Source organism: Lagenorhynchus albirostris, chromosome 1, assembly GCF_949774975.1.
Source record: "Lagenorhynchus albirostris chromosome 1, mLagAlb1.1, whole genome shotgun sequence".
Taxonomy (NCBI): Eukaryota; Metazoa; Chordata; class Mammalia; order Artiodactyla; family Delphinidae; genus Lagenorhynchus; species Lagenorhynchus albirostris.
In genome coordinates this window covers 147,651,006-147,670,003 of record NC_083095.1, presented here as the reverse complement: position 1 = coordinate 147,670,003, position 18,998 = coordinate 147,651,006, and the positions used below count along the sequence as shown (strand labels likewise).

The 18,998-nt window shown below is 40.0% G+C and overlaps 1 protein-coding gene across 3 annotated transcripts in view; it reads left to right on the top strand.

Moving 5' to 3' along the window:
• Positions 1–18,998, top strand: part of MCTP2 (multiple C2 and transmembrane domain containing 2) — a 190,683-nt gene that overhangs the window by 73,879 nt on the left and 97,806 nt on the right. For all 3 annotated transcript variants that reach the window (XM_060170522.1, XM_060170520.1, XM_060170519.1), the window contains 3 exons: positions 534–627; positions 14,385–14,487; positions 15,866–15,968. In XM_060170522.1, coding sequence (XP_060026505.1) covers positions 534–627; positions 14,385–14,487; positions 15,866–15,968 — 300 coding nt within the window. The remainder of the gene's footprint in view (positions 1–533; positions 628–14,384; positions 14,488–15,865; positions 15,969–18,998) is intronic.

Below are 18,998 nucleotides of genomic sequence, written 5' to 3'. Positions count from 1 at the left end.
TACTAGATGCTCAGTCTCTAATGAGCTGGCTGTAACATGGACTAGAAAATTCATTCCATTTCCATCCCTACTCTCTTTCTGGTAGTAATAAGTATCTACGGAGGGTCCAAGTTTAGTCCTCTGATATCCATAAAGTTTGTTCTAACTAGGTCAGAATAATGTTGCCTTTTCGGATGATTTAAAAGTTTCATTAAAGAGAAAGGGGGAAAAGAGAATGAATGTAGTTCTACACCCATTTTCCCGGTGGGATGTCTGTACTATCGCCAGGGGGTGATGTTAAAAGTAGATTGCATGTGCTTTGTAATTTGTTTATTTTGAAAGGGGAGTTAATTAATTCTCAGTCACTTTTAATCTGGTTGCTGCAAATGCCTAAGTTTCCTGTTGACTGATGCAATGCACATTGGAACTTTTCTTAGCATTGCATGAGAAAGATGATGATAAATCTAGAAGGTACTTCCTATAGGGACTTTTTGGCATTAAACAGTATATTAGAAAGCTATGTTCATTTGTGATCTACTTTTCTCCCCCCCCAGAGCTTACGGAACTCCCTGAAAAATATGAAGGACGTCGGCATTTTACAAGTGAAGGTTTTAAAGGCGGTAGATCTCTTAGCAGCAGATTTCTCAGGTATAGAAAATTTTCATCTTTTTATTCATTTTTGTTTATTTCCTGCTTTGAAGTGATCCGGTGGCAGAGTGAAATGTTTTACTAAGTAGAAGCATGTACAGAGCAGTCATACTCTTTCAGTCAGAGTCACAGAAGAAAAAAAGGTGCAGACAACAAGTTCTCTCACTTCACATTTTTCGCAAAATTATCTTTTTCAAGTAATTTTCCTACGATTAGATAATGTGCTCGTCCATTAGCTTTCAAAGATATTTGTGGATGATTCACGTCGTGACTTCTTTATTTGTTGAGTATTTGGTCAAGCTTTTCTATAGGACCTCAGAAGGCAGATTTGACTTCTTGCAGCGCTGTGTGCAGACAGTGTTTTATTCTTCACAGGGTACAGTACATGGGTCCTAAATCTGGCTGGCTGGCACTTCTCTGTAACAGTAGCCAAGGTCTTGGCCATGGAACCACTTTGCCATTGCCATTGTTATGTACAAAATCTCTCTCGGTGCTTCACTACCTGGAACTTATAGACAGAGGCTGGAACTGACATGCTTTGTGCTGAATTATGCTTGACTGTGGAGGAGGGTAATCCAAACGTTCCAGTGTCTGATCAGAGGATGCCTCTCCACTCATTGCCGAATTACCCCCTTGTACTGACTAACAATTTAAGCACCTATATGACAGATGCTATTTACCAAGTAAATTGATGAATATGAAGACTATTACACAACATGGATCTATCTGTTAATGCAGTGGTGCATTTTTGTTGTTGTTATATCAATTTTAGAATGTGGTCTACTCTATATTTGTGTAACCTCTGAACTTCTGAGTTTGAGGTAGCTCAAACTCTGGAAAAGAGAATGTTAATTAGAAGCACTTTATATTACAAAAATGATGGGATATATGAACTTAGCTTAAAAAAATAGAGTTCTCCTCAACCTCCTTCAAAAAATGAACCAATGGAAATCACTACTCTATAAGCCCCCCAAATAAGGTGATCTCAACTTTAAGGAAATGCCTAGTGAGAATATCCAAAAATGCTTTTTCAGCCAATATGAATATATAAATTCTCAGGGTTGTGGATGAAATACTTCAGTAATGACTTGTAATATTCATCAGTTTACTTGCAAATGTTTATATAGTCTTAGATTGATTTAGAAATTTTCCTTCTGAAACTTACAGTTTATGAAAATGCTTAATTCAGACGTTTCATGTGCCTTTGACAGTAGTTTTTTCATCACTAAAGCACAGGTAGAGTTATCGACCAGTTTTCCAGAGCAAATTGTGTTTTACTTCCATCTCAGTGTTTAGATACAACACTGTTTGAATCTGTGATTGTTGATGTCTCAGGTGCCAAGAACTCATTTATGCTTTCAAGCAGTATTTTCAAATATTCTTTCTGTAGTTGTGTATTTTGTGTTCGCCAGGAACTAATTGAAATGCATTAAACGTTTTTTTAAAAGGCTTGTGTACAACTACATCCATATGTGGAAATACTTTTTAAAAACTTACCTTAGTTTATGCTTCCTATCAGGTGACTTCCATAAAACACCCCCAAAACTAGTATTGATGGAGGTTGTTTCAGGCCAATGTGAGTTCTCCAAAGAGTACTTTGACTATTAAAGTGTATCGGAGAGAAACCTGGAAAATGGAAGTTTTTTATAAAGATCAGATGATAAGGCAAAACCCACTTTTCAGGAGAATAATTTTGGGGCAAAATGCTACCATTTTGTCATTTTCTTTATCTTCAAGATATTCAGTAGATAGTTTTGGAGTGGATGAAGGTGGTGAGTACCTGAGGATTCCATGAACAAAAAGCAGTGGTTAGAAGCCAAATAATGCTAAGCGATTTAGCTAAATGCCCTGGTGTTTTACTATATCTGTATTATTTATGAGAAAATCATCACTCTTCTGAATTGAAACAAAGATACTTGTCATTAGCTAAGCATGTCTTTAGACCATATCGATCTTTATTCTTAGAATCAAATTTCACAGTCTAATGTTCTTTATAGGTTGGTAGCCTCATCCAGTCTCTTCCAAACCAAGGTGTTGCTTTAGGGCAACAAAGTGGACCTAGTCCAGAGAGTTGTAAAGTAACTTTTCTATGTGAAAAAAGAAGTGGATTCAGGTTGCTGTGAGGTAGCAGTAGAGATGTAATTAATGCCTCCGAGATGTTAGCGATCATATCATATAGTGGCGACTCATACATTATTACTGTTATTATTGTTACCAATTCACTTGATTATGCAGAAAAAAAAATGCCAGCTTCACTTGATCATGGATCAGAAGAGGTACTCATCATTGCCAGTGCCGGAAACATTTAAAGAATAACCAGCATTATACCCAGCATTTTCCAGTCAGCCTTGCCTTATAACTGAGTGTTTCATTGCACTTGCTCAGGGAACAAAGTATTCACTCCTGCAAATTAAAAAGAACTGCATTTACTCTGAATAACCAGGCACATTCTCAAAGAATGGTGGTCGTTTTAGACAGTGCAAAAGGGAACATTCCAACATCCCTACTTTTTTTCATGATAGTTTTGTGGGTTTTTTTTTTTCTGTAATTGTTTGTTTCTTGAAAACAATACCAAATAACCATAATAACTGATGCTTCAACTTAGATTCAGGGACTCTGATAAAACAAAAGTCCATGGGAGCAGATCTTGGCAGTGGTCCATATGGAGGTGAAGGTTACGGTTTGCAGAGTGCAGGGAGCTTTTGTCCTAGAGGAGAAATGAAAGCACTTGGCAGCCCTGCGATCAGTGGTTTGCCAGTTTTAAAGTTATCTATATATTTGCAAGTAGCAATTAGAAAAAGAAAATATCAGTCACTTATGCTAATCGGATCAAAGTTAGGTGGATATTCCTCATGAGTGGTTATTGATGTTATGATTATGTAGCTGTAAAAATAAATTAAACTTGGGGGACGTTGAATCCTCATTACTTTGCTAGTACTTTAGAATATTGGAATAATATATATCATATATATAGATTATATATATACAGGCACTAAGGTGAACTTCTTTGTAATTAAAAATTTAACTTTTTTTTTTTTTTTTGCGGTACACGGGCCTCTCACCGCCGTGGCCTCTCCCGTTGCGGAGCAGAGGCTCCGGACGCGCAGGCTCAGCGGCCATGGCCCACGGGCCCAGCCGCTCCGGGGCATGTGGGATCCTCCTGGACCGGGGCATGAACCCACGTCCCCTGCATCGGCAGGCGGGCTCCCAACCACTGTGCCACCAGGGAAGCCCTTAACTTTTTTATATAAAGAAAACAATTAGTGTAGCTTTCCAAATGTTATAAGATATTAATAACCTAAATCTAGATATGTTACCAATATTAAGATATTTATAAAAGATAAAGGCTTCAGTGTTCTAGTGTGTAGAAAAGACAATTTATTATTTTTGAAACTAATTCATTCTTTTCTAAATATGCTATTTTATTGTGTGATTGAACCTACCCTAGAATTAATAAATTTAAATTTATATATAGCTTGGCATTTTTGTGTGTGTATCTGACATTTGTTTGTATATAAGTGAGAAGACTTTTTATTTTAAAGAATCGGAGGTAATTAACTTCTCTTGCAGTCTAAAATTGGTGAAAGATATTTTAATGTTCTCTACAGCCAATATGAGATATGGATAGCCATACACAGTTATTCTAATAGAAAAGCCTGTCAGATATTTTTATTAAAGCATTTGTCTCACAAACACCTTGTGTCCAATGTAACCTAAAATTTTTAAGTAATAGGTTATCCTGCCTGATGTCAGTGCTTCTGTAGTAAACAAGGCCATAGCCTTGATTCACAAAACAGATGATAAATTGTACTTTGAAACTCAAGGTGAACACAGCTGTTGGTAATGTTTAATGAGAGCAACATACTTCACTCAGCTGCCACTAGTCTTAGAACTCAGCTGTTTTGAGAAGAAAGCAATAAAAACCAAACAAAAACAATGCAGTTTGTCTCATAGGCTATAAAAAGGTAATCAAGTAGATAATAGGTAAACAGAAAAATAGGGAACTGAAATATTTTCTGATCAGAATTGTATTTCAGTACAAATGGCAATGCTTATCTTACCTATTGGGAGATCCACCAGTGAAGAGTAGGAAAGTATTTACTGTGTTCAGCGCATACACGGAGAAATGTTCTGGATAGCCTTGTTATAATTGATAGAATATTGTGGGGAAGCTTCCAGAATTGTACGACGGAGGGGCTCCTTCCGTGTATCAGTACTGAAACCATCACGGCCTCTATTTGCATAACGCACCTGCCAAAATTCAGCACTTAGTCAGTGATCCTTCTCTTATATTCTTAGAATCAAAGTGTGGGTTTCACACATCTTCCTCCCTACTAATTAAGCTTTCTGTATATTAATTTTGTTCTAAAAGAGTTCTTATATATTAACACCCTTCTCCTTAACGAATCTTCCAGTGGCAGGATGGGTTATTCTTTAGTCTTCCTCCAATTTATTCCTCCACCGTGTTAACACCACCAAGATGACCCTAGCCATTAAGTATTCTGACATAAAATAGGGGCGATAGAAGCTTAGGAGAGTTTTCTTTACCTCGTCATGCCAGCAGTGGCAAAAGAGCAAGGAGAACAGCATTGCAAGCCCACCTCCATATAGGATGATAGTAAGTGTTCTAACAACATAGCATAATAGGGTGTGGGTCTCAACAGCCCTTCTTTTGGTATAGCACAATCCCATCTTAATTTTTCATGTTCCTGTCATAATACGCTCTATGTCATGATGAGAAGCTGGGGAATTATCAGGAGGCAACGAAGGAACAAAACTGGAAATAACCATCTTTCCTCACAATTTGGAGTTACTGTTCTCCAGGGGTCTTTTTATCATTGCGATTTTTTGTTACTTTTTGCCATACAAAACCCACCCATAAAACACAAAAATTTTCCAAATATATCGGGATTTTTTTGACTTCTTGGCTGTAAGATTGTCACTTGGACCCTTTCTCTGTTTCCAATGTGAGTAAGACAACTACCAAGTTAACAGAATCTTGTAATTAGAGAATCTTTATCAGAGGAATGGAAAAGACTATGTTTTCAAACAAAAAATATGGGTTATGGGGAAGTAGTCTTATGTGATAAATAAGCATGTCAGGAGCCATAACAGTGCCTGATCCAGGAGAACAAAGACATTTAATTCAAGAACTCCATACTTCTTTTCAGGGAGCCCAGTGTAGTTTTCCAAATGCTTTTTGAGTTTGTCTTAATTTAAGAAAAGTCACCTTGGTGGGTAGATCTAGTGATCTACAAGAAATGTTCATTGAGCATCTACTACAGATCTGACACACCTACCTGTAGGGAGCTTGTGATCACTTCACTCTTCCTTCTCTAGGGGGCAGTGAGTATCATTGATGTGAATGAGGACCTTGCTCAAAATTGGGTGGCATTTTTAGTTGAGTGGTTCCTTGGCAATGCCATTAGGAGGAGCTCTCTGTTCCACACGCAGGGTTGCTCTCCCATGACTGGTAAAGTTCTCCATTCATTCATTAAGTACATGATCCCTTTCCAAGAGACTGAAACTCATGCTTTGGGTAAATTAATCTTCAGCTCAATAATTTATTCACTGAAAATGAAAATTATTCCCCATTTTATTTGCTCTTAATTTTTATGGTAGCTGCCTTTCATTTTAATCCCCATGTATTACGGTATAGAAGATGTATAGAAACAGATGTGTACCAGCCTTGGGTCCACTTAAGCCTCCAGCTTCTCATGGGTATTTTGAGAGTTAAATTAAAACCTAAATGAGCATACCTGACACATATTACATGCTCAATAAATGCTATTCCCATTCTTTATTAAATTTATTTTTTTAGAGTAGAGTTGACCTGGGGAATTTCACAGGTTATTGTCTTCTTGGTATTTTGTTTATGATTTCTCTAATTTTAAATAATGTTGGAAATATCAGCATTGCTAATCACTTTTAGCTTTTCAACCACTTTTAGAAATCTATAGTTACCACTCTATGATGTTTGTTTCTTTTTGTTTCTGTTTCTATTGCCTGATAAAAGTGAAGAAAAAACATGCTTCATGGTAGGAAAATTCTCTTACTTAAACCAGTTTAGTGCTTGTATTCACATTTTGATAATATGGATAATAGTTTTATCGATATAAAATGCTTTTATGAGCTCAATTTTTTGTTGTATATAAAAGTGCTGTTTTGAGAAACTGTTGACCAAAATACTGCAGTTAGATACCATATTATAGTGTAGAGATCTTCCAGCCATATGCTGTAATACTGACGTTTGAGTAGTTTCTGTAAATTATAACACTAGCTTTGTTTTCTGTTGTTTTGGGTTTTATTGAAACATAAGACTGCTTGTATCGAAAGAGAAATAAAATAGTCCTATGGTTGTTGTTCATTGGGAATTTTAAGTCACATGTCCATTTTCTAGTTTGTTTTCATTGTCTGCTGTTTGAAGCTATATTCATAGCAATATGTCCCCTCTTAAAGATGCCCCCTTTTCAAAGGGTTGACTGTAATTGAATTTCTAGGAAGCTCAACCATAGTGATTCAGTGCTCTTAATTTTCATGAGAACCTCATGGCTAGATGAGCCCAAGTCAAGAACAACTTTTTAAAAACACGTAAAAAACGATACAAATCTGCCCTGGCAGGCCGTCTGCTTTAGCGGTCTGCCAAGGAACATGAACTCTAGTTGATGTAAAGTTTGGGAGTTTATCGAAGATTTAGCAGTTTGGAGCTTACCTGGTACCTTGTGAGTGAATGAGTTCAGTTCATTGATTAACAACTGATCTTACTGGCTGGCATCTTAGTACGCTCTTCATTTACTCAGCCAGCATACCTCCTCTGTGTGTGAGCCTGTGGTGGGTCCTGGTGACATGGTGGGGGAGAGGAATTGGTCCCTGCCTTCACATGGAATGACTGCTAACCCAGTGGCATCTAAAGACAGTGATACTGTCAAGGTCAAGAACAGGTGTCCAGGTTCATTAAAGGGACACCTGACTGGTGTTCCTGCAGGAAGTGGTGTTTTAGCTGAGGTGTCAGGGATAAGGAGGGATTAGCACAGTAGAGCTGAAGGAAAAGAAGTTTTCAAATGAGGGAACAGCATGTTCCAAAGCCTGCAGGGCTTTCCCAAGACATGCAGAAAAGCAAGTGGAACTGGAGAACAGAGCAAGGAGACCCTTAGGGGCAAGGAGGCTATTGTTATTAGGTGGGACCGGATTATATAGGAACATGGCGTCCAGGTGAAGAAATTAGAGACATTTTTAAGTAGGGAACTGATATGATCCGATATGAACTTAAATACAAGTTTATTCTGGTGGCTGCAAAGAGCAGGGATTTTGGGGGTGCAAGACTGAAAATGGGGAGATGTTAGGCAGATTCAGCGGATGATGGTGCTTTATGGAGCTTGAGCGGTGACAGGGGAATGGAATTAGAGGAAGGAAAAATTCTCATGTCATCAGTTCTTGTTGGTGCTAGAATATTACAACATCAGAAATGTAGTTAAAAAACATTTCAGCAATAGTGTCCTCTTCCTTTGCAGACCTCACAGTCCTAAGTGAGACCTGTCTGTCCCCAGCTCTGGATGTCTGCCGCGGTGAAGCGATCCGTCTTCATCTGCAGGATGCCACCGAGGCCATTGTTTGGATTAAAGATGCTTGCAACCCACTCGGGAAGGCAGGAGATACTTGAAAGTTAGGTCCAGAAGGAATAGAGATCAGTGTTTTCTCTTTCTTTAAAATCCGTCTCACAGCCCAGCACAGTACTTTCCACATTTTAGGAAACCATAAATTATTTGTTGAAGGGAGGAGCAGGTACATCATACGGTGTGGCATTATGATGCCCAAACTAATGATCATAGGAGACTGAGTGGGGAGCTCCCTGGAGTTTAAGGTGGCAGAGAAAGTTCCATGCAGATGATGCATCTTGAACTAGGCCTCGGAGGTTAGTTGGTCCTGTTTTTTTTTTTTTTTTTTTTTTTTTGGAGAGGAGCAGGGCTTGAAAGAGCATTGCAGGAAGAAGCCATTCCACACGCAGAGTTAGGAAGCATGACTGAGCCCCGTACCTCTATGTGCTGGTCAGGGGTGGGGCACAGACACGCCAACTTGATAAAGGTTAGGAAATAGGAGATAGATCAGGATGGATGGTGTGGGATAAGTTGTCAGAGAACACAGATTTTCAGGATGAACACTAGAATTGGCTCCAATATGCAAAAGTAAGGTTTATCAACAGACGGTTGGGGGCAAGAATTGAAGGGAGAGATTTTGGAAATGAAGTCTGGAGTGGCTGTTGTCCCCACTCCCACATCCGCCCCTAGCCTGAGCTATAATGCTCCACAGTTAGCTTCAGGAATTACCTTCCTCTAGAAAGTCTTGCCCCTTGTGTTGACAGTCTTTGGTGGCTCCTGGCTGCTTGATAAGTAAAAAGAAATAAAATTTTTAAAAACGGCACCAGTCATGGCCTTCCAGGCTTCCAGCCAGTCTCTTCCTTTATCCACCCATATCTTATATTTCCTGATCACCACTCTTTAGCTGTATATATGCATATATATGTATCGATATCTGTATCTGTCTATCTATTATCTATCTATCCATCTACTTAATGAATGTTAGGCTCCGATCTGTCCCTATCTCCTCAGCAAGGACCTACCCATTTCTTTTAACCGAATCAGTCTCCTCCTAAACCTTGCTTAGAATTCACCTCCACTGTGAAATCTTTCTGGACTTTAACCAACCAACTTAAATGTCTCTGAACTTTAGTTTCCTCACCTGCAAAATGGCACAGACATACCTTACCTCATAGAATGGACGTGAAGATTAAAGGAGAACCTGCATGAAGCATCGTTTTTTGCACAGAGTGGGAGGAGCCTGGCTCCCTCCAGCCAACACCCATCAGCAGAGCCCAAAGTCCCCTGCTGCCTTCTGTCACTGGGCCAGGACACTCTTCACAGGGCATGAGAGGGGCACGCATACCTTGGTTGTGCCTGCAATGGGCCCCTTCAATGAAATACAGGGCTAAATACAGAACAGAGATGTACAGGTGTGCAGTGGAAAAGGGGCAAGGAAAATATACAGTTGGAGATCACAGAGGGGAACAGCTTAGCCCTCTGGCAGAGGGTGTGAGCGAAGTTTTCACTGGAAAGGTGACATTTGCTGAAAATCATAATTATTATGAGAGTTCCTTGAAGGTAATGACTTGGTGGTCTGTGTACATTGGGGCCGGCCTGGTTCAGTGCCAAGAGCAGAATGGGCGCTTAATAAATATTTGTTGGATGAATGATTTGACCTCTAAAATACTTTTATTGCTTGTCATTCAACTTCTGTAACTAATATAAAGGTAAAATTATTTAAACGAGGAACCTCCACTTGCCATTCAAGGAATACAAATGAATTTTAACATGCTGTTCAAAAATAGCAAAGGCTATTGAGAGCAAGGCGCTGAAACACCACCCCACTGTGAATCGGAATCACCAGTGGTGTAGCCGTGTCAAGGTGACACGGCATCTGGATGTAGAAGAGGTCATCTAGATGTTTTACCTGTAAAAACAGGTGGAGCAAAGAGCAAAAGTGCAGACCCAAGTGTATATATGTCACTTTGTCTGGTACTGTTTGCTTGGCACTCTTGGGAAACATTTGTGATGGGAGATCGTTTTATCATGATTGAATAAAAATACTCATCATTTAAATTTTTTTTGAAAGTCCCTGTCTATCTGGAATCTTTGAAGGGCAAGAAATCAATCCTAAAGTGTATATACATTACTCTATAAATGTGTTAATGTCTTCGCTTCTTCTTCCTCCTCTCTGCCTGTTTATACTGTCATATTAATAAATGCAGCATTTTAATGAGCTTTGACGGAATTATCTTCAGAGAGTCGGCGCAGTGTGTTCCTTGGAGACACACAACTGAAGTTCCCAGTTCCTGGAAGGAAGGCTGTTCCTTATTAGCTGGGATAGCGGAAGAGTGTGCTGGAGAGGGGTGGGGTAGGCAGGGCTCAGCCCACCTGTGCAGGTACAGGCCCGGACCCTCTCCACGTCCCTGTGGAGGAGCCCCCGGGCTTTCATTACAAGCGTCAGACGGTTCCCCCCGAGCAAGTGCTGGTGGGATGGCATGTCAGTGTCTCTGGAGGAGCAGCCCTGACACCTCCCAACAGTCTGACAAACGGTTAAGTAGTGCTTTCAGCTTGGGTTGAGGATGAGAACATGTGTGTTCTTTCATGTTCATGTTCTTTTCATGTTACTCGAGAGATGTCATGACCTTTTGCACTGTCACCCAACCCCTACCCTGTGCCCCGTGAAACACAGTCCCAGACTTACACTGCCTTTTTAAAAAAATTGAAGTGTAGTGAATATACAGTGTTGAGTTAGTTTCAAGTGCACAGCAGAGTGATTCAGTTATACACATGTGAATCAGATTCTTTTCCATTATAGGTTATTATGAGCTATGGAATATAGTTCCTGTGCTATCCAGTAGGTCCTTGTTGTTTATCTGTTTTATATAGTAGTGTGGTAATCCCAAATTCCGAATTTATCTCCCCACCTCCATCCCCTTTGGTAACTGTGTAAGTAACCGAAGTTTTCTATGTTGGTGAGTCTATTTATATGTGGCAAATAAGTTCATTTGTATCAAATTCTTTTGAACCAGCTTTACAACAAATGCTAAAGGAATTTATCTAGGCAGAAAAGAAGAGGCCACAACTAGAAACAAAATTACAAAATGTATCCTTTTTTTTTTTAGATTCCGTAAGTAAATGATATCATGTGATATTTGTCTTTCTCTATCTGACTCAGTTCACTTAGTATGATAATCTCTAGGTCCATCCATGTTGCTGCAAATGGCATTTTTTCACTTTTTGATGGCTGAGTAAAATGTCTTAAAGAAGCAAGACTCTTTACAGATGCAGATGGATTTGTGTGTGTGTTTGATTTGGGCTGCCCAACATCTGAAACCCCTTCTAGGTTTGGGGTGCTTCTCATCGAATGTTTTGGGGAAGGTCTCAGAGCCACTTTCATGTGGTGGAAAGCCAATATGTACTCCCTTTCTGAGCCCTGGAAGTTAGGGCATGAGGATTTGCTAGGCAGGGGCGATCCCTTTACATCTACATCAAGTGAGGCAAAGAAGCGGGAGTGGAGAATTCATATTAGAAGCAGCTACATTTAGGGGCTGGGGTCGGAAGTGTTGGTGGGGCCAGTTTTCCTGGGAAGCAGAGGCCATGCCAGACTTTTCCTGGGGTGAGAGATTGACTGAGGTTCTGTGCCTCAGCATTCTTTGGTCTCCAGTGATTTTTCCAGCCTGATTCTCCAATCTGTGGTCTGATCCTGAGAGCTGCTTGCTATTATTTTAATAAATTCCTTTTCTGCTAAATTTAGACAGGGATCATTTCCATTATTTGTAAGTGACGACCCCAACGCATTCATCTGTGTCCATGGCTCGATCACTGTCTGCTGGCCACTGAGATAATAGCCTTGACTTAAAAGCTTTGGCCAGGCATCTAAGTGTCCAGGCCACTAGTCAGCTGAATGGAATCTCCTGTTTAACACTGACTCTTAGCCATGCAGCTGCTCTTCTTTTCTTCCTTTTTTGAAATATCATCTTCATGCTGGCTCCTGCACATGTGTCTCTCTAATGACTTGCAGTACTTCAGAGCTCCCGGTTATTAAGTGAATTAGATGTAGGTTCAGTGACCTGAATGGTAGGCCAGTAGGTCAAGTGGCCTGAGCACTGTCTGAGTTAGGCCCTGGTCTGGGATTCCTTGGCCATTTGTTGGAGGCATGTCTGTCCTTTTGCTCCCAATTAATTTAGTACACACCACTTTGTAAAGTGCCAGTGTGCGCAGAGGTAGGCCGTGTGTTCACGTCCTGCGAACGTTAAAGACCCTGACGGTTTCAACTCTGGATCCCTCTGCCAATCCCAACAGAAGGGGAGAGACTTCTTATGCGGTAGCTTTCTGTGTGCCCCTTTGGATTCAGGATTTTTTAATCTTTTTATTTTTTTCTTTTGGAGGCTGTGTGAGGTAGGGTGGAAGAAGAGGAGGTGAGATGGGAGAAGTAAAGGTTAAGCTTCATTATTTTTTAAGATAAAAACTTTGAACTTAACCTTATGAAATTAGACTTCTACATGTGTCTGAGCACCAAAAATGTCCCATGTGTATTCTCACCATTTACTAAATATATAAGATCATATGTGTGTGTGGCCACTCACTCCAGAGCAGAGTTTTAACTCCTAAACCCATGGTTACACTTTTTCTCATTTCTCTTATCACCTCGTAGAAGCATGTAAGTTATCATAGACTTCCAGTCGTAGACGAGTAATTATATCCATTCAGGGCCTTCCCTGGTGGTCCAGTGGTAAAGAAGCCCCCTTCCAATGCAGGGGATGCGGGTTCGATCCCTGGTCGGGGAACTAGGATCCCCCATGCCGCGAGGCAACTAAGCCCGTGCGCCACAACTACTGAGCTCGTGTGGCTCAACGAGAGAGCCCGTGTGCTGCAAACTATAGAGCCCGTGCGCTCTGGAGCCTGAGTGCCACAACTAGAGGGAGAAAACCCGCACACCACAACTAGAGAGAAGCCCGCGTGCCACAGCAAAGAGCCTGTGCGCCGTGACTAGAGGGAGAAAACCCGCACACCGCAACTAGAGAGAAGCCCACGTGCCACAGCAAAGAGCCTGCGTGCTGCAACAGAAGATCCCGCATGCCTCAACGAAGACCCCGCGTGCCGCAGCTAAGACACAATGTGGCCAAAACAAGAAAAAAGAATTATATTGGCTCAAAGAGAATTTAGGAAGGAAACAGAGATGTGCTTCTGTTTTGAAACAAAACACAAACTTGGACTCTCTAACATGCCACATTGACACCTGCTCTTGTGAAACCAGTGTTACCATTGCTCTCAAGGCTGCATCTGGGTTGTGTGTCAGTCCCAGTCCAATAAGTGTGCTGACACCTATATGTCTGTCCACCTCCCCAATTCCCACACAGGGCTTACACGGCTTGCTAACAAGAGAGGCTCACGTCCAATCTTTTAGCAAGCACAATTTTTTTTTTAATTGAAGTGTAGTTGATTTACAGTGCTGTGTTAATTTCTGCTGTACAGCAAAGTGATGGTTATACATATATATATATACACATTCTTTTTCATATTCTTTTTCATTATGGTTTATCACAGGGTATTGAATATACAGTAGGACTTTGTTGTTTATCCATTCTATATCTAATAGTTTGCATCTGCTAACCCCAAACTCCCAATCCATCCCTCCCTCACATCCCCTCCCCCTTGGCAACCACAAGTCTGTTCTCTATCAGCAAGCCCAATTTTATTGTTACAATATGTGGAATCTAAAAAATGATACAAATGAACTTATTTACAAAACAGAAACAGACTCATAGATTTAGAAAACAAATTTACAGTTACCAAAGGGGAAAGGTGGGGTGAGGGATAAATTAGGAGTTTGGGATTAACATATACACACTACTATACATAAAATATACAATCAACAAGGACCTACTGTATAGTACAGGGAACTCTACTCAGTATTCTATCGTAACCTAAATGGGAAAAGAATCGGAAAAAGAATAGATATAGATATATGTATAACTGAATCACTTTGCTGTACACCTGAAACTAACACAGCATTGTAAATCAACTATACTGCAATATAAAATTTAAAAAAATAATAATAATTGGAAAAAAAGTGCATGACTTTTGTTCACTTTGCCTCTGTCACTTTTGAGATTCACTTGCCTCTGACCAAGGAGATTCCTTTGTCTCTGACCCACGTCTGTGTTCTCTTTGCAGGGAAGAGCGATCCCTTTTGCTTGTTGGAGTTGGGAAATGACCGACTTCAGACACATACCATTTACAAAAACCTCAACCCTGAGTGGAACAAAGTTTTTACATTGTAAGTACTTTAGCCCCTGGAATATCAAAGAGCAGCTTGAACTCAGAGACCAATTATCCCTGATATGTTTGGGGCAGTCTGGGGTTCTTGAGTGGACCTTTCTGTCCATTTTTATGGGCAAAGAGTGAAGTTTATTGTTTGTCTTTTTCTGAAAACCTTTTATGCTTTCATTTTATAGAGTATAGTGTTAATAATAGAAGAGACCATTTGGAACTGCAAGGGAGTGTTATAGGAGAGGCATTTGTAAAGTAGGTCTTTTAGTGACTAAATTAATCTGTGAGTAGAAGGAAGCTTCCATAAATCCAGACTACTTCATTCCTGGGTTAAAGGAAATTACAAATGTAGACCTGTCTTTAATTCAAGGAGCTTATATGGTACAACATTATTTTAATATCTGAAGGCTTGTATCCTGCCAGAGTCTTTTGGAACATATAGATTATCTGCAATTCCTCAAGGACTCCCAAAGTCCCCTTATATTCCAGATTCTCTGAATGACCTGCTCCGTAGTGATGTTCACTTTTCAGACTCAGGCATTTAGGAGGCTGGGTATATTCCTAGTTTGCTTTAGATTCCAAGGCGTCTGGCCATCAAGGGGGAGGCCCCTTTTAGAATTTGGGTGAAATGGTGGTACCCTGGCCTCACAACACTGAAGAAATGCTCTGTCTGTGCTTATAACTGAAAGAATATAGTTCGTATTGAATGGAATTGGTGGTTCCCAAGCAGAAACTTCCCAAGGATCTATGAGAAGAGGATTAACTGTGCTAAGCAGGTTTGCAAATTGCCATATGCAAGTCTCTGGTTTGGTCAACACCCTGCCAATGACCATGGCTCCGTGTTTCATTGTAGCCAATGTCTGGCTTCCGGTCAACATAAAAACTGTTTATAAGTATGTAAATATGCATGAGACTTTTAGTACTCTGTGTTTCAACAATAGGATGCTATCTAGGGATCTCGGCAAATAGTGATTTTGACCTTTTTTTTTTTTTTTAGGGAATTCTTCATTAGTTTAAAGTAAAGTAAATCTGATTTTTGTTCTTCTCATTTGGAAGCTACTTTGAAATCACTGTCCTCCTTATTCTGTCCCCTGTTCTCTTTCTTTATCCTGTTTCTTTAACAGTTCTGCCCTTGAGTACACATATACATGGAAAATGTCATAGTAAAAAAGTTGACTTTTTTTTCCATATGGATGTCTGAATCTTCTCTGATGGAAGGTTTGGGAATAGTCAGTTTGATTTAATTTTTGGAATTTAATTAAATGGTACTTTTATACTCTGAGGACATACAGATTTAATTAGTGAAACCGTGTTTTCAGATCTTCATGGAACAGACTTCACTTTTGTGTTTTTGTATCTAACGCATGGTGTGTTTCTTGTTTCAGTCCCGTTAAAGATATTCATGATGTTTTGGAAGTGACTGTGTTTGATGAAGATGGAGATAAACCCCCTGATTTTCTTGGGAAAGTTGCCATTCCCTTGCTGTCTGTAAGTTACCTTCGTTAATACACAGTGTGTGAGTCATTTTACAGTTGACAAGTTTCTATGGTCTAGAGTTGCTTTATCTTTGTCAATCTGGGGGCGGGGGGGGGAATCCTCCCAGCTATAGCAGGAAACAGCTGTTTTATTCCTTATCCTTCTCCAGTACTTTCAGTAGTTTCAGATGTAAAGTCACATAATTTTCTCTGTGTGTCAATTGCGTATTGATCTAACCAACCAAAACATTTTGACCGGTCTTTCAATCCACGCTCAGTCTTTCCATCTTAAGATAGGAGTTTCTCTTTTGTTTCAGGGAATACATATCTATGACTGATTTTCCATTGGTGAATGAAAAACATCCATGTTTTTCTTCATTGCTTCCTTACTGCCCATTTCTTCAAAGATTACTTGCTGGTAACTGCATAGTTGTTCTCAATTCCACTAAAGACCATTCTCTCAAAAATTCTGTTTGTCTTTTTAGTAGTCCCGTTTGTTTTCAGTCTCCAAAAGTGCTTTGTGGGAAAAAGCAGAGAGCCTCTCTTGGAAAAAGAGTGCTGTTTTGGTAGTCCCCTTAAAAGGCAATGTGTCAGAGTGAGCTAAGAGCTGAATGAAAATAAAATACCCTATAAAATTCAGAGCATCATACAATGTCTTTACATGGGCAGAGGTAGAAAGCTGGGATCTGAATTCACCTATTAATTGGGCATTTATGTTTATGCCAAATGTACTCTTCTAGAGGAGAAAATTTCAGTTTTTCATCCAGCCATTCATACAATGTGTGGTAGAGTTGTAACGGCGTTTATCAGTGAGGAAGGCTTTATTTCTTTCTTCCCAAAGACTTATTTTCCCAAAGCTCTTAGTGCATTTTTGTGGCTGGAGCAGTCTGTAATTTATCCATGAGATTAGACTAGCTCACATGGTGTTTACAGAGGGGGAAACGCTGCACCTCTCAATATCTCTTATCTTTTTGATTGCTTGGTTAATTTCTCCCCAAGTTCTCATATCCCTGATGTTACTTGAAGAGCATGGTGGAGCAGCTGCTCCCTTGCAGAGCTGGCTGCTGCCGAATGTTCTGAGCCACCAGCAGCAAGCCACGCCGGCTCTCAGAGAGGAGATGGTGATGTGGGATTTCCCTCCTTTTTTTTTTTTTTATTACAACTTTGTCAGTTATTCCTAAAAGCATACATGTAACAAGAACATGGCGCACAATTTTAAAGAGGTCTAAAGGGACAAGGAACCAAAGCTCTCCATTAGAATTTAGTGTCCTTTCTCTCTAACATTTATTTTTTTTGGACATTTCTCCTCTTGTTTTATAGATAAATCCTTAGTAGCATGTTTGATTCCTTGCTGGGTGAACGCCACTTCGTATCTTTATTAACCTCCCTCTGTTTCGCATGTAAACATTTTGTGTGTTTGGTCTTCCTAGAATACCAACAAGTTGACTGACTTTCTTTCCTCCCTCCCAAGGAATGTACAATCGCTATACGCTGTGGAGTTAGATCTAAGAAATTACCTCTGGCTAAATCAGGTTTAGGTTTTCTCAACCTCAGCACTCCTGACATTGTTGGACGGATCATTCTCTGCTGCGGGGACTGTCCTATGCACTGTATGAAGTTTAGCAGCATCCCTGACCTCTACCCACTAGATGCCAGTAGCACCTATCCACCCATCACTGTTGTGATAACCAAAGATGTCTTGCAACATCGCCCGGTGCTCTGAAGGGGGCAGAGTCACTCCCGGTGGAGTGGAGAACCATTGACCTAAATTAATAGAGCTTTCAAACTATATCCTTCAAAATACAAGATAGAGGGATTTGTGAAAGACTTTGTTTCAATGCAGGCAAGCCCATTAGCCCCCTTAATTTTTCAGGTTGCTGATAAGCTGCCCCACAATCTAAGCATTCATTTGATAAATATTTATCAAGTGTTCAGTGTGTGCCAAGAATTGTTTTAGGTGGTAATGTTCTAACAATGATCGCAGTGAAGCTATGTCCTCTCCTGGAACTTATCTTTTGAGTGCAGGAGGCAATATACAAACCAGAAAAAAAAAAAAAAAAAAGCAATGCACAGTAGGTTAGATGGTGAAAAGTGCTATGTAGAAAATGAAGCAGGGGGAGGGGCCTCCAAGAGGATGTGTGTGGGGAAGGGATGCAATTTTCCGTGGTTCAGGCAGCGATTACCTCACTGGAAAGGGAACATTTGACTGAGAACTTAAGTAAGTAAGGGAGGGGAGAAAACCAAACCAGGAGGATATCTGGGGAAACTCTTCCAGGCAGGAAATCTTCAAGTTCAAAGGTTCCAAGGCCAGGCCTTGACTGTCAAATTCCAAAAATAGCAGAGCAATGTGGTTGGAATAGAGTGAGTAGAGAATAGCAAATGTGAGATAGGAAAGAATAGGGGATAGGGTGGCGTGGAAGAGGACCTTGTAGGACGCTGACAACCTGAAAGTTAGAAGGACTTTGGCTCTTTCTTAGTGGTGATGGGAAACCACAGGGAGGTTTCCAGCCAGGGAGTGTTTGACTTGGTTTATACTGCTTGTTTCTAATATAAATGTAGCACGTGGAGAAATAAGCCCAGATCTGAAAGGTCTCCACTGTGTAAAGGCAGTGTGGCCTGAGCCATGTTTCCCCTTAGGGACTTTGGGGGCCCAGGGATGTTGAGCTGAATAAGACATTTCAGTAGTTGTTGTTCAGCATGGCTGTTTCAGTTCATATTTATTTCTGATGCTTTGACCAGTAGATTGGGAAAGTGATCAGATCTTACATAAGATCTGTGTGGGCTCTTCCCGATACACCCGCAACATACCTTCTCCAAATGAAATGATTCCCTACCTAAAGTGTAGATATAAATGTGATAGAAAAAAAGGCCATAACCCTCAGTATCTGTAACAGGCAAATTTTGTTTGTTATTTCATTGATCATTTGATTTTTAAAAAAAATTATATTACTTATATCTATAGTATTTATATTTATAAATTTTGTTTATATTTATAATTATTTTAAAATAATTCTAACTTGTGATTTAGAGGGTATATTTTAAA